The 23,640-nt window shown below is 38.6% G+C and overlaps 1 protein-coding gene and 1 long non-coding RNA gene across 5 annotated transcripts in view; both read right to left on the reverse strand.

The window, feature by feature from the left end:
* Positions 1 to 10,183: 10,183 nt before the first annotated feature.
* Positions 10,184 to 16,287, reverse strand: LOC112543415 (uncharacterized). The gene is made up of 3 exons (XR_015795472.1): positions 13,449 to 16,287; positions 12,345 to 12,422; positions 10,184 to 10,470 (listed from the first exon to the last, which is right to left on the reverse strand). It is a non-coding gene; the product is annotated as an uncharacterized LOC112543415 (long non-coding RNA).
* A 4,498-nt stretch (positions 16,288 to 20,785) lies between these two features.
* Positions 20,786 to 23,640, reverse strand: part of PRKCZ (protein kinase C zeta) — a 63,102-nt gene continuing 60,247 nt past the window's right edge. For all 4 annotated transcript variants that reach the window (XM_088136709.1, XM_025177757.2, XM_007422561.4 and 1 more), the window contains one exon: positions 20,786 to 23,394. In XM_088136709.1, coding sequence (XP_087992835.1) covers positions 23,307 to 23,394 — 88 coding nt within the window. In that variant the 3' untranslated portion in view covers positions 20,786 to 23,306. The remainder of the gene's footprint in view (positions 23,395 to 23,640) is intronic.

Consider the following 23,640-nt stretch of genomic DNA (forward strand, 5'->3'; position numbering starts at 1 on the left):
ATTTTTTCTCCACTGACCTGCGCATTTAGCAGAATGTGAAAAAAGCAGACATTAAATGATTTTTAAAAAAAATCTTTCATTTTATATGATCCAGACAGGAGAAGGAAAAGCATGGGGAAAGTTTTCAAGAAGTTAGCCTGAGCAGTTTCTAAAGGATATGCAAAGTTCCAAGGTGTTTTGAGAAGTTATGATGTGACCAAATCTGCATTCTTTTTCTCTTTCTTGGAACCAAGCCATTAACTAGTCAGATAGCATGCTCACTGCAACAAATGTACACTTCCCCATGTTTAATTTGGAGGAAACGAAAAAACAACAACAGTTGTTCTATCCCACTGCCATCCTTGTGCAAAGCACATATCCCCAAACACACACACACAGAGCATATTTTCTTTAAATTTCTTCAGCCTCTGCCCTTTTCTTTATTTAAAAAAAAATGCCAGGAAAGAGTGACTTTTCTGCTGGGATTTTTCTGCAATAAGCTCCATTATTTGGACTGGAAAGCTAAGTAAGGTCAATCCACGTAAGTACTTGGAAGGGAGATTATCAGAAAATAATAGGGATGTAGGAGAGACAGAGACATAAAAAAAAATCACAGAAGAAGGAAATGGCATTATATCATTGCAAACAATATTATATGGATGTGTCTATGAAGTCTCCAAGAGTGAAGCTCAACTCAAACAAGACTTAAGAACATAAGACCTGCTAAATTAACTCAAAGACCAATCTAATACATCATCTGATTTCTCACTATGGTCAGTAAGATGCTGTCTCCCAATAGCTGATCTTGACTAGTAACCACTAAAGATTTTTGTGGCTGGACCTAATCCACATTCAAAGCCATCCATCGCTACATCTCATGGCAGCAAATTCCACAGGTCAGCTCTGTCCTCTCAATTCTTTATTTTATCTGGCCTGAAAATCCCACAGCCAAGCCTTGTAAGACTAGGTTCTAAAATCTGGAGAGGGAAGAAAATTATTCTTCTCATCATGCAGGATTTTAGCGTGCTGTAGCATGCCTCTCCCCCTATTACTGTTCTAAAATGAAAAAGCCCAAATGTGGTAAGCTCTGTACCCACCCTGTGCCTTTCTGTTTCCATGGAGTTTCATCAAAACATTGGATTTCAGTTCCTAATGACATAATTGTCCTATTTTCCTTCCTGCACTCAATTTTCCACTTACTCTCCAAGATTTCAGTAACATTTTTCCTCCCTCCTTTAATGTTTTTCTCATCTTTTTTTCTTCTTTGCTCTCTGTTTGCAATGCTGCTGGGATATAGTTCACATTCCTGAACAGTCCTATTTGTCAAAAATCAGATAGATCAAGTCTATCTAAAACAAGAATGCATGTAGTGGGTAGAAATGTCGTGATCATGATGGACATGGTCAGTTCTCCATTACCAGCAGGTACTCTTTCGCAACCCATGCAAAACATTGTGCAGCTCACAGTGCTTGTGCAGTAAGGAAGATATCTCTGAAGTTATGGTAATTCAGGACATCATCTTTTCCAGTTCATTGGGAAGGTAGAATGGAGCTCAGTTAAGTACTGTTGAAAGGCATCTCCACTGAGTTCAACGCAGAATGTTTTGATCATGGGGCGTTACGTGCAGTCATATGAATTTTTCAGCACCGTCTTTTATTACGCCATATGCATGGTGTGTCAGTTGACCAAATATTGTGGTTTTCTATCCTGGATACTTCATAGGGTTGTGAGATGTACTGGATGAGGGTCCTGGCAGGTCCCATGAGTAGCAGTCTGGCAAGCAACTCTGCCAGGTTCTCTCAGTTTGTTGTTGTTGTTCTAGATGGTGGCTGGGAGTAGTCTAAACTTTCCTCTTCAAGTGTCTCAAATTGGCCCCAGTTGCTGACCCCTACACAAGTTCTCCTACACAGATATAGTGTAGCGATGAGAATGCTGGACATGGAGGAGACAACTCGAATTCCAATCTCTTGTTGGCTTTCCTCTGCTTATCCACAAAGCTTATTGAATACTGTTCTGAACAGAACCTGATGTTCCCATTGTGTTACCAACCACAACATTGGCAGAAGGGCCACAAAGTCCAGTCAATTCATTTCTAGGAAACACCTAAGTGTATCATGCAGAGATGTTTTCTCTTAAAAAGACGGCATGCGCATACTTTAAGCAGTATTGAAACAGTCAGCATTTTTTGTGATCTCAAAGCATCATCTCATGTGTGCTGTGAACTCCATGCCCTTCTGCCTTGCCAAAACTGCTCAACCCAGCATTGTTTTTCAGGTCTGGCTAAACAAACATACTGTGAAAATACAGCAGAAACCATCACCAGCTGGATCTCTCTAGTCCTCACATTTGGTCATGACCATCACCCCTTAATGGACATTTCTCTCTCTCTTTTTTTTCACCTTCAGCCAGAAGCAAGTGCCAAGCATGCTCTAATTTCCATCTGCAGTGTTTTAGTTGGAAAAGATCAGTGACAACTGCAAGGCAGAAGCGAACAACCAGCTTCAATTGCTTTGAGCGAGCCAGTGCCAGGAGTTGTAGGTAGAAAGGGAAGAAGGGAATCTTACAAAAGTCAAGCCAAGAGAGTGAAAAATGTAATTAAAGAAATGGAGAGATGAAAACAGCTAGGGCTTCAGTGCAACCCCACCTTTGAGGCCCAGAAGTCCTCTCCTTCCCCAAATTAAAAAGAAATCAGTAAAAGTGATTCTTTACTTTTTAAAGTGAGCACTCTTTAAAAAATAGATGTTGCCTTCCAAGAGTTGCAGGAGTTATGATAGAAGCTTAATAATATATATTTGGGGGGGGGGCTTATATTTTTGGTATTTTCATCCTGGCTTTTAGGGTGTCTGACACAGTGACTGTTTCTTACCCCTAGAAAAAATCATGCCACTGAACTGTAATATGTTCCAGCAACCACAAATATGGGCTGGTTGTGGCATGTGGGCTGCTCACTTCTCATGGCAGATGTCAAAGACGGATTTCAGAACCAAAATATAAAAGTACCCAACAACTAATTAGTCAGTCTGATTCAGACAAAAACTCCCTGTTGAAAATAGATTGATCTTATTGTGACACAAAATAAGAACAGATCTTCACCATAACTTCGGCCCAAAGAGTTTGTAAGGGGGCCCACATTTGCTTTCAGTGACTAATGTCACACGGATGCCACCTCATATAGAGAAAACTGGCATAATTCACTCTATTGAAATTTACTCTATTGAAACAGCCAGCTCACCCTCAAAGAGGATGCCCTAAGAGCATCAAACTGGGAAGACAACATTGTTTTTCGTGGAGTGGGTCTTATTTCCAAAGTTAATGAAGCAAACATGTTCCTGGTTTTGTTATCCTTTGCTTCCAAAAGGGAACCTTAAATTGGGTCAGTGCTCATAGAAAAAAGATTTGGTAAGAATTGCACTTTTGCAACTACTTTAAGAGTATCAATTTTATTTTTCATTGGCTGTTGCGTATGACAGGGAATGTTAAACTTAGATCTCAACTTATGGTGACATATCACTTCAAAGCAGTATAAAGATGGACAAGTGCCAATTTAGATTCACTCTGCCACTTCCTTAAGTCACATTTTCATACAGGAAGCTAGGTTTTGCAGTTTCCTGTTCTCACACCCATCTAATTTTTGTCTTTTTTTTTTTTCAGATAAAGTGATGGGAAAAAAACACTCTCTTCACATGGCACTGTTACTGGACTTCCTTGAAAATTCATTTGGGTTGGTCCTAATGGATTTATTGCTCTTCTTATGGATGTAAATAAGATTTATTTCCTGCTGCATAAGGTTCTTGTCTCATTCTCCCTTCTTAAAGCAGCAATATATTCCCAGTTGTTTGTGAGACTGTAGAGTAAAGGACATTTACTTAAAATACATTTACAGCACTGGCTGAGAATTGCATTCCCCCTCTGTGGTGGGATTAGATCAGATTTCAAATCATTCCCAAGGTAGGTCATATGGCAAGCATGTTACTGTCTCTTCAAATCAGTTTCCCACTGATGAGTGACAATCAGACTCTGTGTGCTTCACTTAGAAGTCATATGGTGAAAATCAGTTATTTTTTGTTATTGTTCAGTTTCCATATAAAAAGATGAAGTTTCTTTCAAGTCAGCCTTCACGGACTGTATAATTTTCTTGCCAACATTATGGAAGTGCTTTGCCATTGCATCCCCTTAATATTTTTTTCCCCTTGCTAATGTAATCTACAGTCCAGGGATCCCTGAAATCCCCCATCTAAGTACTAACCAGGCCTGGCCCTGCTTAGCTTCTGAGCCAAGACATCCAGTTAATTAAAAGTGGAGAACATAATATTTCAGGTACAGAAATATCATTTGATCATTAAAAACCTTGGGGAAAAGAACACCAGTCATTGTTCAAATATCGGTTTGTAATGGGAAGAAGGAATAACCTTGAGGGACAGGAGGAAGAGCCACAACCAAGACAAAAGTCAGATAAAAGAAATCTGAGTCTGGGGAAGAAATGTAATTTGAGAAAGCATCTCAGACATGACCCTCCCTAGTTCTAAAGGGAGAGAGGGGGAAGTGCATTCCGACTTGCAAGATTCTGTTACTACTGTATAACCTTATAATAAAAGTAGTATTAGCTTGCGCGTCTTTGGTTTCCAAGTTTAGTCTACTTTGGAGGGCTGGCATGGTTAAAATGCTTGGTATTCAAAAAACAGGATAGTGAATATTTCTTCTAGCAGACTGGAATGTAGATGTATATTTATTCAAATGCTAATGGTATATTTTCTGAAAAATAAGATTCATATCAGTTTTCAGCCATGACCAGTTAAGTGGCTCTGATGTCAATTAATCATAGTTTAGCATAATAAATTGCAATTCACTGACTCAACCACGGTTTAATGTTATATGAGAATGCAGCTTGTGTGTTGTTAGGCCAAAGCGCTCATTAAACAGTGTGTAGCAGACACAGAGCATCAACTGGATCTAGCCAGGACCCCAACCTTTATTGCCAGTGAATCCAACAGGCTCTCTGCCTCCCCATACTTAACTAAACTTGAAGTACCTAAACACTCCAGGGCCTTTACTCTGGCACAAGGTCGTGTCCCCCCCTCAGATATCCTTGAAGGCTGATACAAGAAGTTTCCTTACCCAGAGTGACAATGCCCCTGTGACTCTAGACACCCAGAAACCACAGAGCATGTGCTTCTCCATCGCCTGTATTACAGAGACATTCGTACTAGCCTTATCTCACCATTACTGCAAAAATACCCAGGGTGCACAGGACAACTGTACACCTCCCGGCTACTTTCAGATACTAACCCTGCTACAACATACAATGTTGCCAGGTTCCATGCAGCAGTGCTTAAAATTCATCAGATGACGACCTGTGCCATAAACTAGACTTAATGAGCATCTAGTTTGCCATACTAGAGTGCTCTGTAATTTGATAGTCTTCCACGCATTAACCTTTATGCCTACACCCCTACACCCATCTAATGCTTCTACCCCTCCTTTTAGACTCTCGTTTTTTGTATATACTTTCTGTTTTAATACATACATTTGTATATCTTCTAGCTTTTCATATTTTTTAAGAGTCTGATGTATCTTCTATGCTTTTTAATTGACTGTACCCTGCCCTCCTTATGCTGGTCTATGATCATAATAAAGATTTGATTGATTGTTAGTCCTTTGTTCAGCTGTTTATATGCTGTTTTTTTGGATCTGAAAGCATAGATGGAAACTTCTAGGCAAAAATAACAAAGTAGGTATGATCTTTGTTTCTGTTCTTGATCAATTTTACTGACTGCAACTTTGCAGACTGATACCTTTTCTAAAAATAAGAGACAGATTCCACTGAGCTAGTGGAATGAAACATTTGCTATTTACCTTTTTCTATTCAAGTTCATGTTAAGGATGCTATTTTTTAATTGAAGGAGAGAAATTCTTTCCTATTTCCCTCAGCTGTGCTCTTTGTTAACGAAATGATCCTATTTCCCCATGCACAGACTGGACAAAGGTGCCTTTTAATAGGTTTGGGAATATGCTATAGGTCTTAAGAATTGTGCATTAACTATGAGAGGTGAAGTTGTTGCATGTAGCAATAAACAATCATTTAGCATTTATACGTCCATTTGTACACAGCTGTAAAATCAAACAAGTTCATTTCCTAGCTGTATAAGGGCGATGTTCTGAGCAGGTGCAAAGATCTTATTCAAACTAAAAGCTAAGCAATTTTGCCCCATATCGAATTCAAGAGATGTGAAGATGGGAAACGTGTCTTCGTTATCTTGAAGATTCCAAAAGCTCAGACATGCTGTGGGGCTGGTAGATAAGAGAACCATGATGATTCATATTTAGAATCAGTATAAAGCCACACTCTGGGTTCACCTGACAAACTGAATCACAAAATAGCTAACTAGATTTTAGCTTACAGTGTTGCCCCAGACTATGTGGATTATAGTCCAGAATGTGCAGAGCCAGAAAACAGAACAAACAGAGTAAATCAGGGTATGATGTGCAAAAACATCAAGAAGTTACTAAACTGATTACGAAAGGGGAACAGCCAGCTTAACATTCCAGAAACTTCATATGGATGTAGACAGAGATTTAAATAACCTGATCACAAATCATTAAGGGCATAAAAAGATCAGTAACTCTATTGTGAACTGCTTGTGAAGCTTATGCAGAATTACCCTATTATAGTCCACAGAGTTAATTACCATTAGTCACGTCCCTGCATTCTCAACCAGGTAAAATTGTTGAACTTAAATGCGGCGTTGTTTGTATTCAGCACACAAAATAACAAAAAGTAGTATTTGTTGCAAAATATAAGTAGTCAATGTGTTTGGCCTTCATTCCCACCCAACATGGCTTCAATCCTGACAACTGGGAGATAAAGAAGAATGTACTCCAAGATCTCAAAAGTGTTCAGTTGTTTTGCAACATAAATTACTTCTGGGATTTTAAACTGGATGAATGGTTCTAGCAGCTTAAAAGCATAAAGGAAACAAGGAGGAGGGGAAAAATTGAATCATTTTTAGCCTGTGAGTGGTTAATTATTGTCAGCAATGCATGTATTTATTATTTCTACAGAAAATTATATCAAGGTATGTCTTATCAAGTACAAACACTCAAAAACCTGGGCACTTTCCCCCCACTTTCTTCCAAATCTAATGCTAACTTACCTGCCAGAAACGAGCTAGGTGAGCTTTTCATTTCAGACAGATTTTAATTAAGAGGGTGCCAGGTTAGTGATTTTACTCTCACTATTTTGGGGAAAACAGCCTGATGGAATGGGCTGACTTGAAATAATACAATCTGTGCTTTTTATTTTTCTCATAGTTTAATCATTCTTTCTAAGATTGAGGATTGTTTAAAAAAGGTTTTATTTTATGTGCCATTGAGAAAACATTGTTCTTTGAAAGCCAGCTTATAAAACCCTCATAGAAACTTGCATTCCAACAAGCTTGGGAGAAAGAAGGAAAAGGCCCATGTAGTAATGTCAGAGGGAGATAGATATACAGGCGACTGTCTCTGGAATTTTTCAGTCCAAATCAGACAAGCCCAAGATGATTTATGAGACTGATACTTACTGCTAACACATGCAAAATGCATTAGATGGCTATTCTAACAGATGGAAGGTAAAAGCCGCATGTAGCTAAGTGTATGCTTGCTGTTAGGAACACTGTTGTGGTGCCAAGGCACGTTTCCCAGACTGCGTTTTGTTTGCTATCACCCACTGATACCCTTTACTAGCCAGGCGATACTTGGAGAAGGCATGACAAATCACGCAATTCCCCACCTTGAGAAAGAACAAAATCAGGGTTTAAAAGTCTGAAGAAGAGAGAGAAGATATGCAAAACAATGGTAAATGTATGGCCTTCGGGAACACTCACAAGAACTAAGTTCCGTTTACAGTCAGCAAAGGAATGTGAAAACAGATGGTTTGACTGGAGCATCCCACAATTGGTTTATATGCAGCCAGAGAACTTCAGCTGGAGGTTCAGATATTTGTGGCTCTTGAGACCATCTATGACTCAGCCACCCATGCCAAGCATGGTTACTCAGAACATTTTCATTTCATTTCAATTCCTCTTCAGCTGTTACAACTCTAATCTGGATTCAGCTTTTGCTTATCTGTCTGGATGATTCCAATTTTTATGACCACTGGGAATGTTGCTAAGTTTCTAGGTACTGTTAGTAAGGCAAGACTGCTAACAGCAACTTGGAATTTGTTCACTTTGCACTGCTGGTGATGGGCTAAAAAACCCTGACAGATTCTTGACTTTTGCACACCATGTTGTATTTCATCTGTTAACAGAACATATGTACCTGTGTTCATGTAAAACAAAAATAATTCCAAGTGCCATTCATGGAAACAACTGGCAGAGAAACAATCTACACAAACATAGCTGAATCAAAGTTAACAAGGTTTGTTATTTTAATTTCGCAAGCTCCACTATCAGCACATTTGACTTCAAAGGAACAAAATCTGTATAACATTTCATGATTTCATCCCTATGCTTTTAAAAACCAAGACCTCTAAACTAGCTTACGCTGATTTTTAGGAAGCAATCCAATGCAAACTAATTGGGGACTATTTGCACTATTAATATCCTCCTCCCCAATAGATAAAGCTATCTATGCATTAGGTAAGTTAGCATCCTCAAATTACATTAGCCAATCCCTTGAGAAATAGTAAAACCTTATTTGCAGTTCAATCTTTTGCATATTTTTGCATCTCTGGAGGAGATGGGTGGCATATCAATTTAATAAATAAATGAATAAATAAATTTACTCAGAAATAAATCCTACTGAGGCTAAAGGACCTTACTCCTAAGTAAGCAAGCACAGAAAAGCAACCATTGATTTCCCTGATGGATAAAACAAATTTGGGTCATGAATCCAAAGGACACCCTGAAAATTAGTGTCTAGAAGTTAAAAAGCTGCTTGCAGTGTTTATACTATTGTAAAAGAACAATGATTTCCATATCTCTTTTGCACACATAGAGAAAACTGAATCTAACCCTTCGTATAAAATTAGGATCTCAGTTATAAGGCCCAGGTGGCACAAGCTTTAGAGATTTATTCATATTATTTAGAAGCTTTGTCTATTTTTGTTTTAATATTCTAGTTACAACTGAAGGTCCCAACTGCCATTGTTAAAGACAAGCTTAGTGGACAGAAAGAAAACAGTCTGCTTTTTCAGATTTCAATCATCTCAGAACAACAGGTACAGTGGGGCAAAAAAGTATTTAGTCAGCCACCAATTGTGCAAGTTCTCCCACTTAAAAAGATGAGAGAGGCCTGTAATTTTCATCATAGGTATACCTCAACTATGAGAGACAAAATGGGGGAAAAAATCCAGAAAATCACATTGTCTGATTTTTAAAGAATTTATTTGCAAATCATGGTGGAAAATAAGTATTTGGTCAATATCAAAAGTTCATCTCAATACTTTGTTATATATCCTTTGTTGGCAATGACAGAGGTCAAACGTTTTCTGTAAGTCTTCACAAGGTTTTCACACACTGTTGCTGGTATTTTGGCCCATTCCTCCATGCAGATCTCCTCTAGAGCAGTGATGTTTTGGGGCTGTCGCTGGGCAACACGGACTTTCAACTCCCTCCAAAGGTTTTCCATGGGGTTGAGATCTGGAGACTGGCTAGGCCACTCCAGGACCTTGAAATGCTTCTTACGAAGCCACTCCTTCGTTGCCCGGGCGGTGTGTTTGGGATCATTGTCATGCTGAAAGACCCAGCCACGTTTCATCTTCAATGCCCTTGCTGATGGAAGGAGGTGTTCACTCAAAATCTCACGATACATGGCCCCATTCATTCTTTCCTTTACACGGATCAGTCGTCCTGGTCCCTTTGCAGAAAAACAGCCCCAAAGCATGATGTTTCCACCCCCATGCTTCACAGTAGGTATGGTGTTCTTTGGATGCAACTCAGCATTCTCTCTCCTCCAAACACAACGAGTTGAGCTTAGACCAAAACGTTCTACTTTGGTTTCATCTGACCATATGACATTCTCCCAATCCTCTTCTGGATCATCCAAATGCTCTCTAGCAAACTTCAGATGGGCCCGGACATGTACTGGCTTAAGCAGGGGGACACATCTGGCACTGCAGGATTTGAGTCCCTGGCGGCATAGTGTGTTACTGATGGTAGCCTTTGTTACTTTGGTCCCGGCTCTCTGCAGGTCATTCACTAGGTCCCCCCGTGTGGTTCTGGGATTTTTGCTCACTGTTCTTGTGATCATTTTGACCCCACAGGGTGAGATCTTGCGTGGAGCCCCAGATCGAGGGAGATTATCAGTGGTCTTGTATGTCTTCCATTTTCTAATTATTGCTCCCACAGTTGATTTCTTCACACCAAGCTGCTTGCCTATTGCAGATTCAGTCTTCCCAGCCTGGTGCAGGTCTACAATTTTGTTTCTGGTGTCCTTCAACAGCTCTTTGATCTTGGCCATAGTGGAGTTTGGAGTGTGACTGTTTGAGGTTGTGGACAGGTGTCTTTTATACTGATAACAAAGTCAAACAGGTGCCATTACTACAGGTAACAAGTGGAGGACAGAGGAGCCTCTTAAAGAAGTAGTTACAGGTCTGTGAGAGCCAGACATCTTGCTTGTTTGTAGGTGACCAAATACTTATTTTCCACCATGATTTGCAAATAAATTCTTTAAAAATCAGACAATGTGATTTTCTGGATTTTTTCCACCATTTTGTCTTTCATAGTTGAGGTATACCTATGATGAAAATTACAGGCCTCTCTCATCTTTTTAAGTGGGAGAACTTGCACAATTGGTGGCTGACTAAATACTTTTTTGTCCCACTGTATGGGGCTCTGTGGATATCAGCTATGTAGACATGTGTTTTTAAAGCAACATATGGCAATTTTAATCAGCAACTTTAATTTTTAAGTGTGTGTGTGATCTTTATTTTGATGGAGCACAAGCTGCACATAATGGATGCTGCTTTTGATGTGTAAAGCTATCAAAAAATAGAAGCAGGCTGGCATTTAGAAAAAAGGTTCTTTCTTCAGGTAGTCCCCTATAATGCTTTTGTTCACCTGCTCAGCTTCCCTGATTCATTGCAAGATTATCATATTTAACTTGACTACCAGTATTGTAGTTATAAAATAAAATCCCACTGCTTCAGACTTCAGGTCAGTGTTGAAATCACTGTGTGAACTCTCCTTAATGTTTATCTCCAGGTTTGGGGTTTTCTTTCAGCTTCAGTATAACGCCAGCAACAGTGTTGAAGGCATCTGTCTTCAACTGAAATAACCTCTATCCTGCCAAGAGCTTATTCTGATAAATAGAATTATATAACACTACTCTGAAGCCCAGTCAGTGTCCTTCTCAGCAATAAAGGCAAGAGTACAACAGGCCTATATGCTAAATGTGAATTAGGCAATTCTTTGCACTCTTTCTCTAGAGTAAGCTCTATTTTAGCCTTCCCCAACTTGCTCAGCTTAAGGCAGGGGTCCTTTTCTTCTTACTACTTGCATAGTAGTAACTTGCAGGTTGCAGATACTTGACTTAAATGTGAATATTAGATAACAGTGCTGTGTAATGGTTAAATGTTGGACTACAACTGGGGAGAACCAGGTTCAAATCCACCCTCTGCCTGGAAGGCCAATGAGTAACTTTGGGCCAATTGCTTTCTTGCAGCCCAGTCTACCTCACAGGGTTGTCATTCTAAGGAAGAATTGAAGGAGGAAATGTGATATATGCCATGCTGAGCTTCTGGAGGAAAGATGGGACATAAATCTAACAAATTAATAACAAAAATTAAACATGTTCTAGGAAATGTCAATTTATTTTCTTTCTTGCTAACAACAAAATAGGCTCAAACAAATCAAGAGAATTGAGCACCACTGATCTTAGCTATGATTCTTTCCATGGTTTATTGAATAAGCCATAAATTGGCTGGATTCATTCAACATGGGAAGGCCAAACCAAATTATGGCCTCATTAGATGGGGGCACCTGGCCAATCTTTCTTACAATCTTACCAGGATTGTAAGCTAGACTGGGTGTCTCAAAACTCCCCAGAAAAAGACTAGGTTAAACCACTTTCATGCTGTTTCCAAGAAAAAAAACTGCCTGGCTCCATCTGTGATGTCATATAAGTCAAGCAAAACATGAGAGAGACATCGCACGTTGTCTTCTGTCATCATAAAACTGAGCCCTTGTGCTCTGAAACACTTCCAGGAAAAAAAGGACTACTTTGGCATGTGTATTTAAAAAATAAAATTCAACCCCCAACCTTTGCAATGAGCTACGTATACCTTTTGATAAATTAGTCAACTCATTATTTTTCACCTGGACATGTTTCCTATTAAACACTTTAACAGTTTCTTTTATTACAGAAAATATACTACCTTACCTTACCTCCTATTATTAGAACTTCCATTTATGTTTTCTTCATTTTTGTGCCGTCTGTAGATATAAAATTGCTTTTTCTTCCACCTTGACAAGAAAGAAAAATGATTGTTTATACAGGCTGGAATATATCACTCATCTTTGAGTTTTACAATCTTCAAACAGAAGTATTTTTCCAGTATAGTTTCCTCCACCCTTCAACATCAGAGATACACAAATTATGCAATGTATTATAGACATAAAAGTGATGTGCTCATTATTACTGTAAATGTACATTGTAACAATAGAAAGGTAAAAAAAAGACTTCATTTTTGCAAGCTTTCTAAGGGGATTTATTTGCCCACATGTTGCATATGGTTCCATAAACACATACTGCAATGATTCAATTTTGTGCAACACTATCACAAAATATTCTAAAGAACTATTTACAGTTCAGGCAAACATAACTGTTCCTAATCATGATCATGTATGATTATACACATGGAAAAGCCTCCAGATGTTTGACTCCCAGTTAAAAACACAAAATAAAAAAGTTTAAAATGTATTTTTGGTGCCCCCAAGTGGTAAGGAGTAACATCCCAATTTAAAGGGGATCTACTGTGAAAACATGGTGGGAGCTAGAAGTGAAACACTTGCTTTTGTTTTCACAGCTGTAACTTTAAGGCAATGAAACAATTATTTTCTGATGTCAAGTTTTCCTTCTATGCTTTCTTTTTCTTCTTGCCATGTCTAGACTTTTCTCTTTTTCTCTAGCCTTACACAAGAAAGTGTTTTTCAGCTGCAAAAATCAAACTTAAAAACCTAATAATCTTTAGAATAGTATTCCCAGTGGCCCGATAAGAGCTATGATTTAAAAAATGGCAAGAGGCAGGGTTTTTTTCATTCATAAAAGCAACTGCTTCAGTATCCTGTTAATTTACCACATCATGTGTGAATTGAAATGCTTAAAAAATTGAATATTCTTAAAACATATTGTGTGCAGAGGTTTTATTTCTTATTCTTACTAATGTTCTTAAAATATTCTTTTTCCTCTGGCAATATTACTATCCATCTAGATTGTAAGATTATTTGAACAAGTTGTATGTATTTAAACAAAGCAAGATATGAACTAACCTCACAGAATATATGAGACCATCAGTACTAGTAATCAACGTGCAGGCATGTTGTCTGCCCATGTCAATGAGAAACAAGGCCTCAAACTGTCTTCCAGTTTCCAGAATCCAAAGATCCCCTAAAACATAAAAGAGGTCATTTAACAAGATGTTCAGATAAGGAGGGGAATCAATATAGTGTATCTGAAAAGCTACATGGTTGTACTGTACTAATTCACAGAACATGCTTTAGCATAGCTTTAGTGTAGAATCATACAGTCTAAGGAAAGGCCTTGAAGATCATCTAGCCCAACCTTCTGGGCAGTCTAGGTGTCCATCACTACATCATCCCTCATAAACGACCAGCCAACCTATTCAAACACTTCTGAGAATCCAACACCTCCTGAGGCAATCTGTTCCATTATGTAACCTGGTTGGTTTTATCTTTGCTTAGCACATTGTATGACTCCATTCCCGTGTTTTGTATAGCTATGTTGTGCAAACCAAGCCAATTCAATAAACCATGACTAATGAAGGAATAGCCAAGTCATTGAAAATAACAAATATCTGCCTTATTAGCAATACAGGTACTGAATTTTTTAAAAAATACATTGATTCCATCGGTTTTCTAAGCAGTTTTGTAGTAAAATTAGGATCGGCCTTCCTCTTGACGTACCCTATAAATAAATTCAATGTTTGAACTGTGCTCAAACAGTTACTCATGGCTCCCTGAACCACAATTTGGTCAATCAAGTCAATATTCTGGGTTTGCCCAGCATCAAATCCCAGCTATCACTCAGGCTGGATTCTCACAACTTGACTAAATTTGGTTGGCTCATTTAGGCATCACATGTCATGTGAACAATTAAGATAAAAATTAAGGGGCGACTGATTTCCTTCTCCAGTTGCACCAAGGCCAAATCTTCCTTTAAGCAATATGAATTTGCACACAGAAGGCAGACCAGTCAGATAGGCATACTGCTTGTTTCTAAGCAGCCATCCTTGAAAGACTGTCAGATACTGGCTGTGTTCAAGGATAGACTGAACCATAAAAGCTGATCAGATTTTAGCCTAGCATGTCAGGCAAATCAAGCTGCCAGGTTTAGTTCTGTTTCAGTGAATCTGTTGGGAAAAACTGGGTTGATTGAACAAACCACAGGTAAGAATCAGGAGAAAATATACCTTAGCACCAAAATCCTACAATTATTCACTTAGAAATAAATTATGCTATAAATTTGCATGCTGTCTGCAAGACAACCAAAGTAAAAAATACTTTTTGTTGCTTCTGCTGTGTTAAACATAGAATAATGATAATAATAATCTTTAACACCATCAAACAACATCTGCCTATCCCAGATCCTTGGGAAGGCTCGATAGGTGGATAAAAATGCGAAATCCAGTCTAAACATCTGGCTGACTGTACAGCCAATGCTGCTGCTGCTGCTACTATTACTACTACTACTACTACTAATAGTAATAATAATAATAAGCTTGGGGGTCTCAAAGCAGTGGTAAATTAACGATTAGCCATAACAATAATTTTCTCTGCTACTCCATTATTAGTAACTTCCATTGTGTTTTAATTGTTGAATTTTTAATTGTTAGTTTTTACAATTGTCTTTTTTATTGTACGCTGCCCAAAGTCACAAATCTGTGAAATGGGCAGCTATATAAATATGATCTATAAATAAATTAATAAACACATAATGTCATATCAATATATTAAATATGTTACTTTCATATTATTGATCTGCAATCATTATTTTAAGGTGGAGTAGATTTGGTAGTATGTACATGGAATAAATAAATATAAATATGATTAAGAGCAACTTCTTAAGCACAAGTAGACTAATCTTTAATGCAAAAGCAAAAGGCTGTACTTATTTCCTTTCAGCCTCTCCAGGTAGGCTGCCTGGATCATAACGACAGGCCTGATGATTACCTATTTATTTTAAATGTACTGATAGATAATATTATTATTAACTATTAACAAGGAGGCTGTTAGGGCTGCTGCTGTCAAACCAAATGTTGACCAGCCAATGCTATGCACGTTTTACACAGGTCTGTTTATCATACCACGTTGTATTTCGTATCTAGTATAATATTGAATATCATAGATATTATATATAATATGATATTTTGTGGGTTTTAGTCCTTTGTGTATTTTTATTTTTATTGTACCTTTACGTGGCTAATTGTGAAGGTTACCAATCTAATAAATGAATGGAATAGAATTTAGTTTGGCTTTCTGCATGTTTTTGTACTTTCATTTCTGTATTTTTTATTGTACCTATAAGCCACCGAGAACCTGTTGGAAAGTGGTGGGATGAAAAAAAACCCAGAGAGGAAACAAAATGCAAGATAAACCCATGTTACCATAAAATTTAAAATAAAATCAAAGTTAAAATGATTTCTAAGCTCTTTTGGTTTTATTGTACCTGTACCCAGAACCTGTAAGACTACAGCAGGGTAAAAGTCTAATAAATTTATGACAACATATGGTACTCTATATCACATCCTACCATACCCTGTAATAATATAATAATAATCACATCATATATATAATATTTTGTACTGTAATACAATATATACTATAACACCACATAGAACAATAAATACGAAGATGAAGCTGAGGTAAATTCCCGCCCAGGGCACCCCCCCCCCCCCGTGCTCAGCGCCGTCAGCAGTCCGAGGCCCGCCCGGGGGCGGGGGACTCCAGCCCCATCCTCCCCGGCCCCTTCCCGCCACCGTAGCGGAGAGGAGGCGCGGCCCGGCGGAGGATGGCCGGGCCGCAGGCGGGCGGCGGGAAGCTGAGCCTCAAGCGGCGGCGGGGAGACCGCGTGGGCGGCGCGGGGTGAGGCGGCGTCTCGGCGGGCGCGGGAGGGGCGGCGCGGGGGGCGCGCGGGCCTCGCGGCTCGTCTGGTTACGCCAGCCCGCCTCTCGCCCGGGCACTGGAGAGGGCCTCGGCCTCGTCCCTCCTCTTCCTCTCGCTAGTTCTTCCCTCCTTTCTCCCCCGCCATTCCTTTCTCTTTCTCTCTCTCTCTGCCTCTATTTTCCTTTCTCTCACACACTTCCTATTTCTCTTTTCCTTTCTCTCTCTCTCTCCAACTGTTTTTCTTTCTCTTTTACACTGATTCTCTCTCCATTTTTTTCTCTTTCACTGCATTCCTTTCTCCTTCCCTAGTTCGTTTCCTTCCCTCCTTTCTTTCTCCTTCCTTCCTCCCTCCCTTCTTCTGCCTTTCTTCCTCCCTCCCTCCCCCTTTTCCTTCCTTCCTTCCTTCCTTCCTTCCCTCTTTCCTTCCTCTTCTGCCTTTCTCCTTCGTTCCTTCCTGTCTCTTTCCTTCCTTCCTTCCCTCCCTTTCACTTTTCCTTCCTCCCTCCCTCCCTGCCTGTATCTGTCTCTCCTTCCTCCCTCCCTCCACTGCTCCCACAATACACACCCTGTAGTACAACCCTGCAAAAGAGCCATCCTGGGAGGGGCATCCAGTTGCCAGTCCCTGCTTTGCAGAGTTTAGAGTGCCATTTGAGATCTTCAGACTGGCACTGACGTTTGCATCAGGCAAAGCCCTTGTAAGTTTGGATCAGCAATAGCTAGCGGTGGAACCCCGGGGGCTTTGGCCCGTGCTGAGTAGAGGGGAAGGAGACGCATCCATTTGAAATCCAGAGCTTTCCTGATCCAAAAGACACTTTTGATCCCAGGTAAAACACTACACAGAGAACCTCGAACACTGTTCAGGTGTTTAAAATTTATGGTTTATTTTGTGGATTGCAAGTCATCTGTAACCTAGAAAAAACTGGGTGGAATACAAGATTATGCCATAAATAAGTTATGTAAAGTCTCTCCAGCCAGTCTAGCTTTTCTCTTGGTGGATTCTTGGAAACATCTATGCAGGTTTTTTGGCAATAAAATGGGAGTGGGTTGCGATTGACTTCTTCCAAGATGTTTTTTCAACATCCCAGCCTAGTCTGCAATCCTGGAGCTTATTGGTAGTCTCCCATCCAAGTACCATCCAGACCTAGCCCTGCTTAGCCAACATCAGGCAACCCTTTATTCAGTTCTTTTTCTATAGCAGATGAATGACTACTGCGTACCCTGATCACCCAAAAGGAAGATTCTTTCTACTGTGTATAGGGTAATTCGATATTTGGGTTATGTTTGATTCTAGAATTTCTAAACAGCTAGACTCCTTGTTGTACAATTAGAATTCCACAAAGAAGGGAATGAAGAACTCTCTTTTACAAGCTTTTTATATTGGCTTTGCTCTGACAAGATGGAACAGTTAAAATTGTGCTTTTCTATTCTGTAGAACATTTTCCACCAAAGCTTCCTGGTTTGAAAATCAAGATCTAAGTGATGCTGAAACTTCATGGATTATGTTACTCAGGGCTGTGGATCCACATCTGAATTGCTCGAGTTTAGAAAAGTTTGTCAACCTCCCAGAATTCCTTCCAAAGGTATTAGAAAAAGGCAACTGACACTGTCTCAAAGAGAATCTTTATAAAATGAAGTCTTCCTTTTGCTGAATATCATCAGGTTTAAATTTCCAGTTAGTTAAAGTTTATTTGTAGTCGAAAGTTTAAATATCAAATGCTTTACAACAAGTAGATAAAAATGGGGGGGGGGGGACTAGGACATTAATAAAGTTTCAGACAATCTAGTTAAAACCAAATCTTTCCTCAAAACAGTCGTAATCAAAGATAAAGTGACTACTATTCCAGAATATTAGTTTTTACTGGTGATGTCACCCCATTTCATAGGTGGAGGTTGGCCAAGGATCAGAATGTTTTTTATGTTCACTGCAAGCAAGGCAGGTTAAAATGAGAAAAAGGAAATTTAAACTCATTTTTTCCCTAACTTTGGGAGTAATGTCTGATACACACACACACACACACAGTATTTATATACATACATACATACTACATACATACACATACATTGTATAATTTCACTTTGAGAAACGGAATTTCCTCTACCTTCCAAACTGCCTCCTTTAACATCATTCTTGCTAAGGGCACATTCCTATCATCCAGAAGCCTTGGAGGCCAGTAACTTACCAATGTCCTCAATGAGATTTCTATTTATTGATACATATATGGTTGCCCAACCCCATAATGACTCTTTTTCTGCTACTTCGCCTTGCATGTCTGACATTGAAATCCTAGTATCATAATAGCCCTTCTTATAAAGCGCTGACCTCTTTGTTTCTTCTCTGTTACAGAGCTCTCAGACTGCAAATCCACAACCACAACTCGAAACATTTAATAGTGGAACGAAGACATTTGAATGGGTTCCATTTCCAGCTTATTGCAGAGATGACGCCACAGATTCAGGAAGGCGTCAAAACTCTGCCCCTGAAAAAATCAGTTCAGCAGGAGAAAATGATGAAGGTGAGGCACTCAAACCCATTTCCTTGCTTCCTAAGCAAAAATCTCAAACAGCCAAGGAATATACTGCTGAAGATGCAAACTGTAGCCTGAGACATTCTATTAAGCTGGAAGATGAAGCAGGGTTTGAGATGTGTTAGCCCACGAGACATTCTTCACTAACAGATGTTCTGAACTATCCCAAAAAGTTTGAGTTTCAAAGTTATGGAAAAGAACTCCTATGCAGAGTGAAAGAACCGCTAGAAGAAAAAAATGAAAGGTAGCCCATCAACAGTTGGATGATACAAGATTACTTTAATTAACAAGGCCTCATCTGTGTTATCTCCACAAGAGACACCTGCTGTTTCTCCCATCAGCGGCCAAGCGGATCGGAGTGGCAAGTCCAAGTCGTCCAATGTTACGGAAGTTAATCTTTCAGCGTAATCTGATTTTAAGAAAGAAATGGGAGCTATGTGCATCATCAATAAATTTGGGGAGGGGGGCAGACATAAAAGAGGAATTAATACTATAATTGAGTGACCACTGCTCATGCTAGGGTGTTAAACAACATAGTAAATAGAAAATCAGTGATTTCCCCTGACAAAGGCACCCAATACTGAAACGTCTTGGGAATTATTTTATAACATTGGGAGCTTTTCAAGACCATGAAAACATGTCCATGTACCCACTGACTGGGTTTTTTCCCCTCATTTAAATGTGAAGTCCAAAGCTATCCCTCCATATATAAATGTGAATGAATCATCAACCAGATAAATAGAAAAGAAAAACCTGGAAATAATTTATATAAATAATAGATTGACATTAAGCGCCAGCTTCAAAAGCAGGAGGAGGAGCTGACTCACATTCTTGGATAATCTTTGCAAAGGAATAAATTGAAACACTCAAATTTTTGTAATATTAATGGTTAGAAACTAGGTAAAAAAATAATTAACCAAGGTTTTATAGCCAACAACATATTCAGAAATTATGCAACTCCATTTGGCTCCGTTAAAAATTTAATGAGACATCACAGTAAGGATTTTTCTTTTAGGTATTAAACTAGGTGAAGAACATGGCAGAGAATTAGTGGTTACCTAGACATATAATAGATTTTTGTATTGGTACGTACTGGTTTTATCTGCAGGTCAAATTACGTTAATTGTTTCCGATTCATAGATACTCCAAACTGGATCTTGATAGTTGTTTTGCTAAGCAAAGATGATGGGATTTGATAACCAAGAATAAATGAATAATATAAACAGGCAATGAGTAATGGCATTTGCAAAAAAGCTACAAAAAACTCTTGAAGCAGGTCTTAAAGTTTCATTATTCTTTAGCTATTCTTCCTAGACTCAAAGGATACATTATAATTCTAACACAATATATAGTGAAATCTAGACTGGTATTTGATTATATAGGCCTGTGTAATTAAAGTACTGCTGAAGAATTCCTATCTAAAAGAAAATTTCCATGGAGTATTCCATAAAATCCAGCAAAGGAAAGAGAGGGTTTTTTTTTAATGTATTTCAGTAACTGGAGGAATGGAGTTCCATATGATCAGCTTGTTGGAAATGAAATAGGGCAAGTGTATTGAATTGTCAGGAAGAGCTTTAAATAAACATTTGGAAATACTGTACCGTAATTTTCTTGTGTTTATGCAAAATGCTCTCATGTTCTTTAATGTGCACTTCATTCAGATAGTCAAACAATTTTAAAATATAGCAAAATGAACACAAGTGCACCAACAGCTGGAACTTCAAGCAGACTGAACTTAGCCACCTTTGCACAGTTGCAGATACAGGTTCTTGTAAAGTAACAAAGAGTTCAAATTTGAACTGTGTTTTTGTGATAACAGAGTTCTTTTTTGAAGAGATCAAATGCAACAAATCCATTTGGTACGTGGAATGTATGGAACCGAACACATTAGTAGAACATTGTAATTCCATCTGAAGAAAGTAAATTACATTATTTTTGCTTAGTGAAACAGTCAGAACATTTTCATTAAAGTCTTTAATAGATGTGCAAGAATATAAATGATCTTAGCTGTTTAACTGGTTAGGATACCATCTTTTGCACAAATAAAACTGGCCAAAGATCTCAACTAGTTAATTATACAAAACTACAAGAACATATTTACTGTTTTACAATCATTAAATTAGCTAGAGTGTTTTCATTTACATTTCATTTACATACTAAGACAATTATATCATTACCAGCTCCATTTGCAATATATTAGGATTTTTTTTTAAACCACACATTTAATTACATCCTTCATTTTTCTTTAATTTATAAAACAAGAACTTTATATAAAAAAATTTCCCCTTCGTCATGGACAGAACATTATACATTGCACACGAGCAGCAACCAACTTGTAACCAGTAACTTATTTGGCAACACAGCAACATTGTAAATGCCTTAAATTGTAAATAAATCAAGGACTTGTTTTTTATGCCTGTTGATCAAGTGTGTATCCACGTCCTAGTCCTGCTCTGATGTTCTGACAGTATACAAGTTCAGAGCAAAGTATTCTTTCTCACGGTTTTGGCAAACCCTTTGCCCCAGAATCAGATGGCATTTGGTGGTCACATGGCCCTGCAAAACCAGCTGCTCGGCTGTAAATCCAAGGGGAAGAGAGAGACAAGTCAGGGAATACTGAATTGGTCGCTGAGAAGGGGGAAAAAAAATAGGATACTCAAAAGTATTTTCAGGGATTGCTTAAAAGCAAAGAACTTCTCAACTAGGTATCTTGGTTATTTAAACCCCAAGCATTTGAGGAAAGTAACTGACTGAATTACTAAGTGCTGGTTAGAATAGAACTAAGAACCTTGCTCAAAATAAAACAGCGAGTTTCAAGAACTCTGCATGGGAGTGCTAACATTTTGTTATCATACATGTGCTTTAATTAGTGGCCAAGGGAAGGGAAGAGTCCAAAACAAAATTGCAATCAATGGTTCTTTGCCAGATTTATCAGTCTTTCAGATTTGGCCGTCTTATCCTAGCATCTCACGGCTGCAAACGCAACTAAGGTTTCCTGTGCAGCAGCCAATGCAGGGTTATATTCTGAGAAACCCAGACGAGAGAAGCAGCGTAGAAATGGTTGCAAGTCATTTGACGTCTACCAAATCGTGACATGTGGCATTTTTCTACCTGCTGCAGAATGTTGTTCTCCAAAACTGCAACTGACCCAATCGAATTTGGAAAGGGTTACTGTATTAGATTAGCAATATGCACTAGTTCAATCTGAAATGCACTGAATTTTCTTTAAATTCCAAAAACTGACAAGCAATTAGCCTGATGAAACACCCCACAGTTCTCCAAAGAGGAAATATGGACATTTTTATATCCATATAGCATTTATATCTGTGGTCCCTTTTCCCATCACGAAGTTGCTGCTTTGATAGTGTTTCATTTATCAAGACGATCTCTGGGAGAGCTAATCGGTGATACACGGCAAACATTTCAAAGCAGTCATTTTTAAGTAGGAGGTGTGCTTTATCAGAAAAAAAATGTAGTATGTTGATGGATATCCTAGAATTCTTTTAAGGCTAAGATCTATTACGTTCCTATTGTTCCTTTTGAATATTGCATTGATAAAAATATTATTCAAAAATCTAGTATACAACATAAGTCATTGTAGGCACTGCTCAAGTATTTTCATAAATCCACCATGTGCAAATTTAAATTTTCGGATGAGATTTTCATAGTATTTTTTTTCTCCCACATTCAGCATAATCCAAATTTTTTAGATGCTAAATTCTAATTTGGAATTGTTATTGCTAAGATTCCTGTCCATTCTGAAAGTTCTATGCAGACAATTATGAATATTAGATAGCAGCTGTTAGTTGTAGGTTCCATGTGTAAAATACTTTTCCTTTTTTTAAATAACCAGAACTTACAGGGTTCATCAAATGTTCCAAATATGGAATATTTTAATGTAGTTTATCCATTTAGGCACTTAAACACTGTACCCAAATTTGTTATCATTGCTAATAAAACACAACTCCTTTCTATTTATTTACCAAGTGTGTGTATCCGTGTGTGCATACATAGATATGTATGTACACACACACGTGCATACCCACGCACACACACAGACGTTTAGGATAGGTACCACTTGTGAAAAAAGGCATCTAAAGAAAGCTTCAACATCACTAGCAATTGTATTCTGGATGTTCCACCATTCTAGGAGGCTGTTGCATGGAAATGTCCATTAAAAGTGAGTTACTTTCAAAGCCGTCTGGAATCTCTCCCCAGGATGCAACAACCGTTACTGACCCCTTGTTGAAGCAGGCACGAAGTGCGGCATTCTTCATGAAGCCAGCTCTGCCAGTTCCCCCAGACTTAAAAAAAAGAGAGGAAGCCACCCACCCAAATCATGTGTTTTGATTTTTCTCAGCGGCCGTTTTATCATTGGTCTCCATTCAGAACCTTATGGTTACCCCCAGCCTTGCATGCATATACTGTAGTTCAGGATTAAATGTCCAAGTGCATTCACATTTTTCTCTGTGCCTCTTTCTCATACTGTTTCCTCAGTTGATAGCATCAACGGGTTAATATATTCAAATCCTTCAAACTCCGACTGGTCTATTCTTTTTATTACATCTCTGGAGACAGAAGGAGAGAAAGACATACACACAAAATTAACTCTTGTCTGCAACTGTTTTATCGGAGGCCTACAAACTGAATACTCGGCTGAGTGGACAAGCCTGATCAAAACTGATGAAGCCTGTGCAGAAGAACTTGTTCTCCTTGAAATAAAGGGTGCTTGTGTGTCTGTGCGCTTCCAGTTTGTGGGTAAGCAGTGAAACTGGAGGAAAACACAACCCAGGAAGTACAGAGAGAGGCACGTT

The sequence above is a fragment of the Python bivittatus genome, unplaced genomic scaffold (assembly GCF_059951505.1).
Source record: "Python bivittatus isolate LINGU-HERP-01145 unplaced genomic scaffold, Pbiv_v1 ctg000090_np1212, whole genome shotgun sequence".
Taxonomy (NCBI): Eukaryota; Metazoa; Chordata; class Lepidosauria; order Squamata; family Pythonidae; genus Python; species Python bivittatus.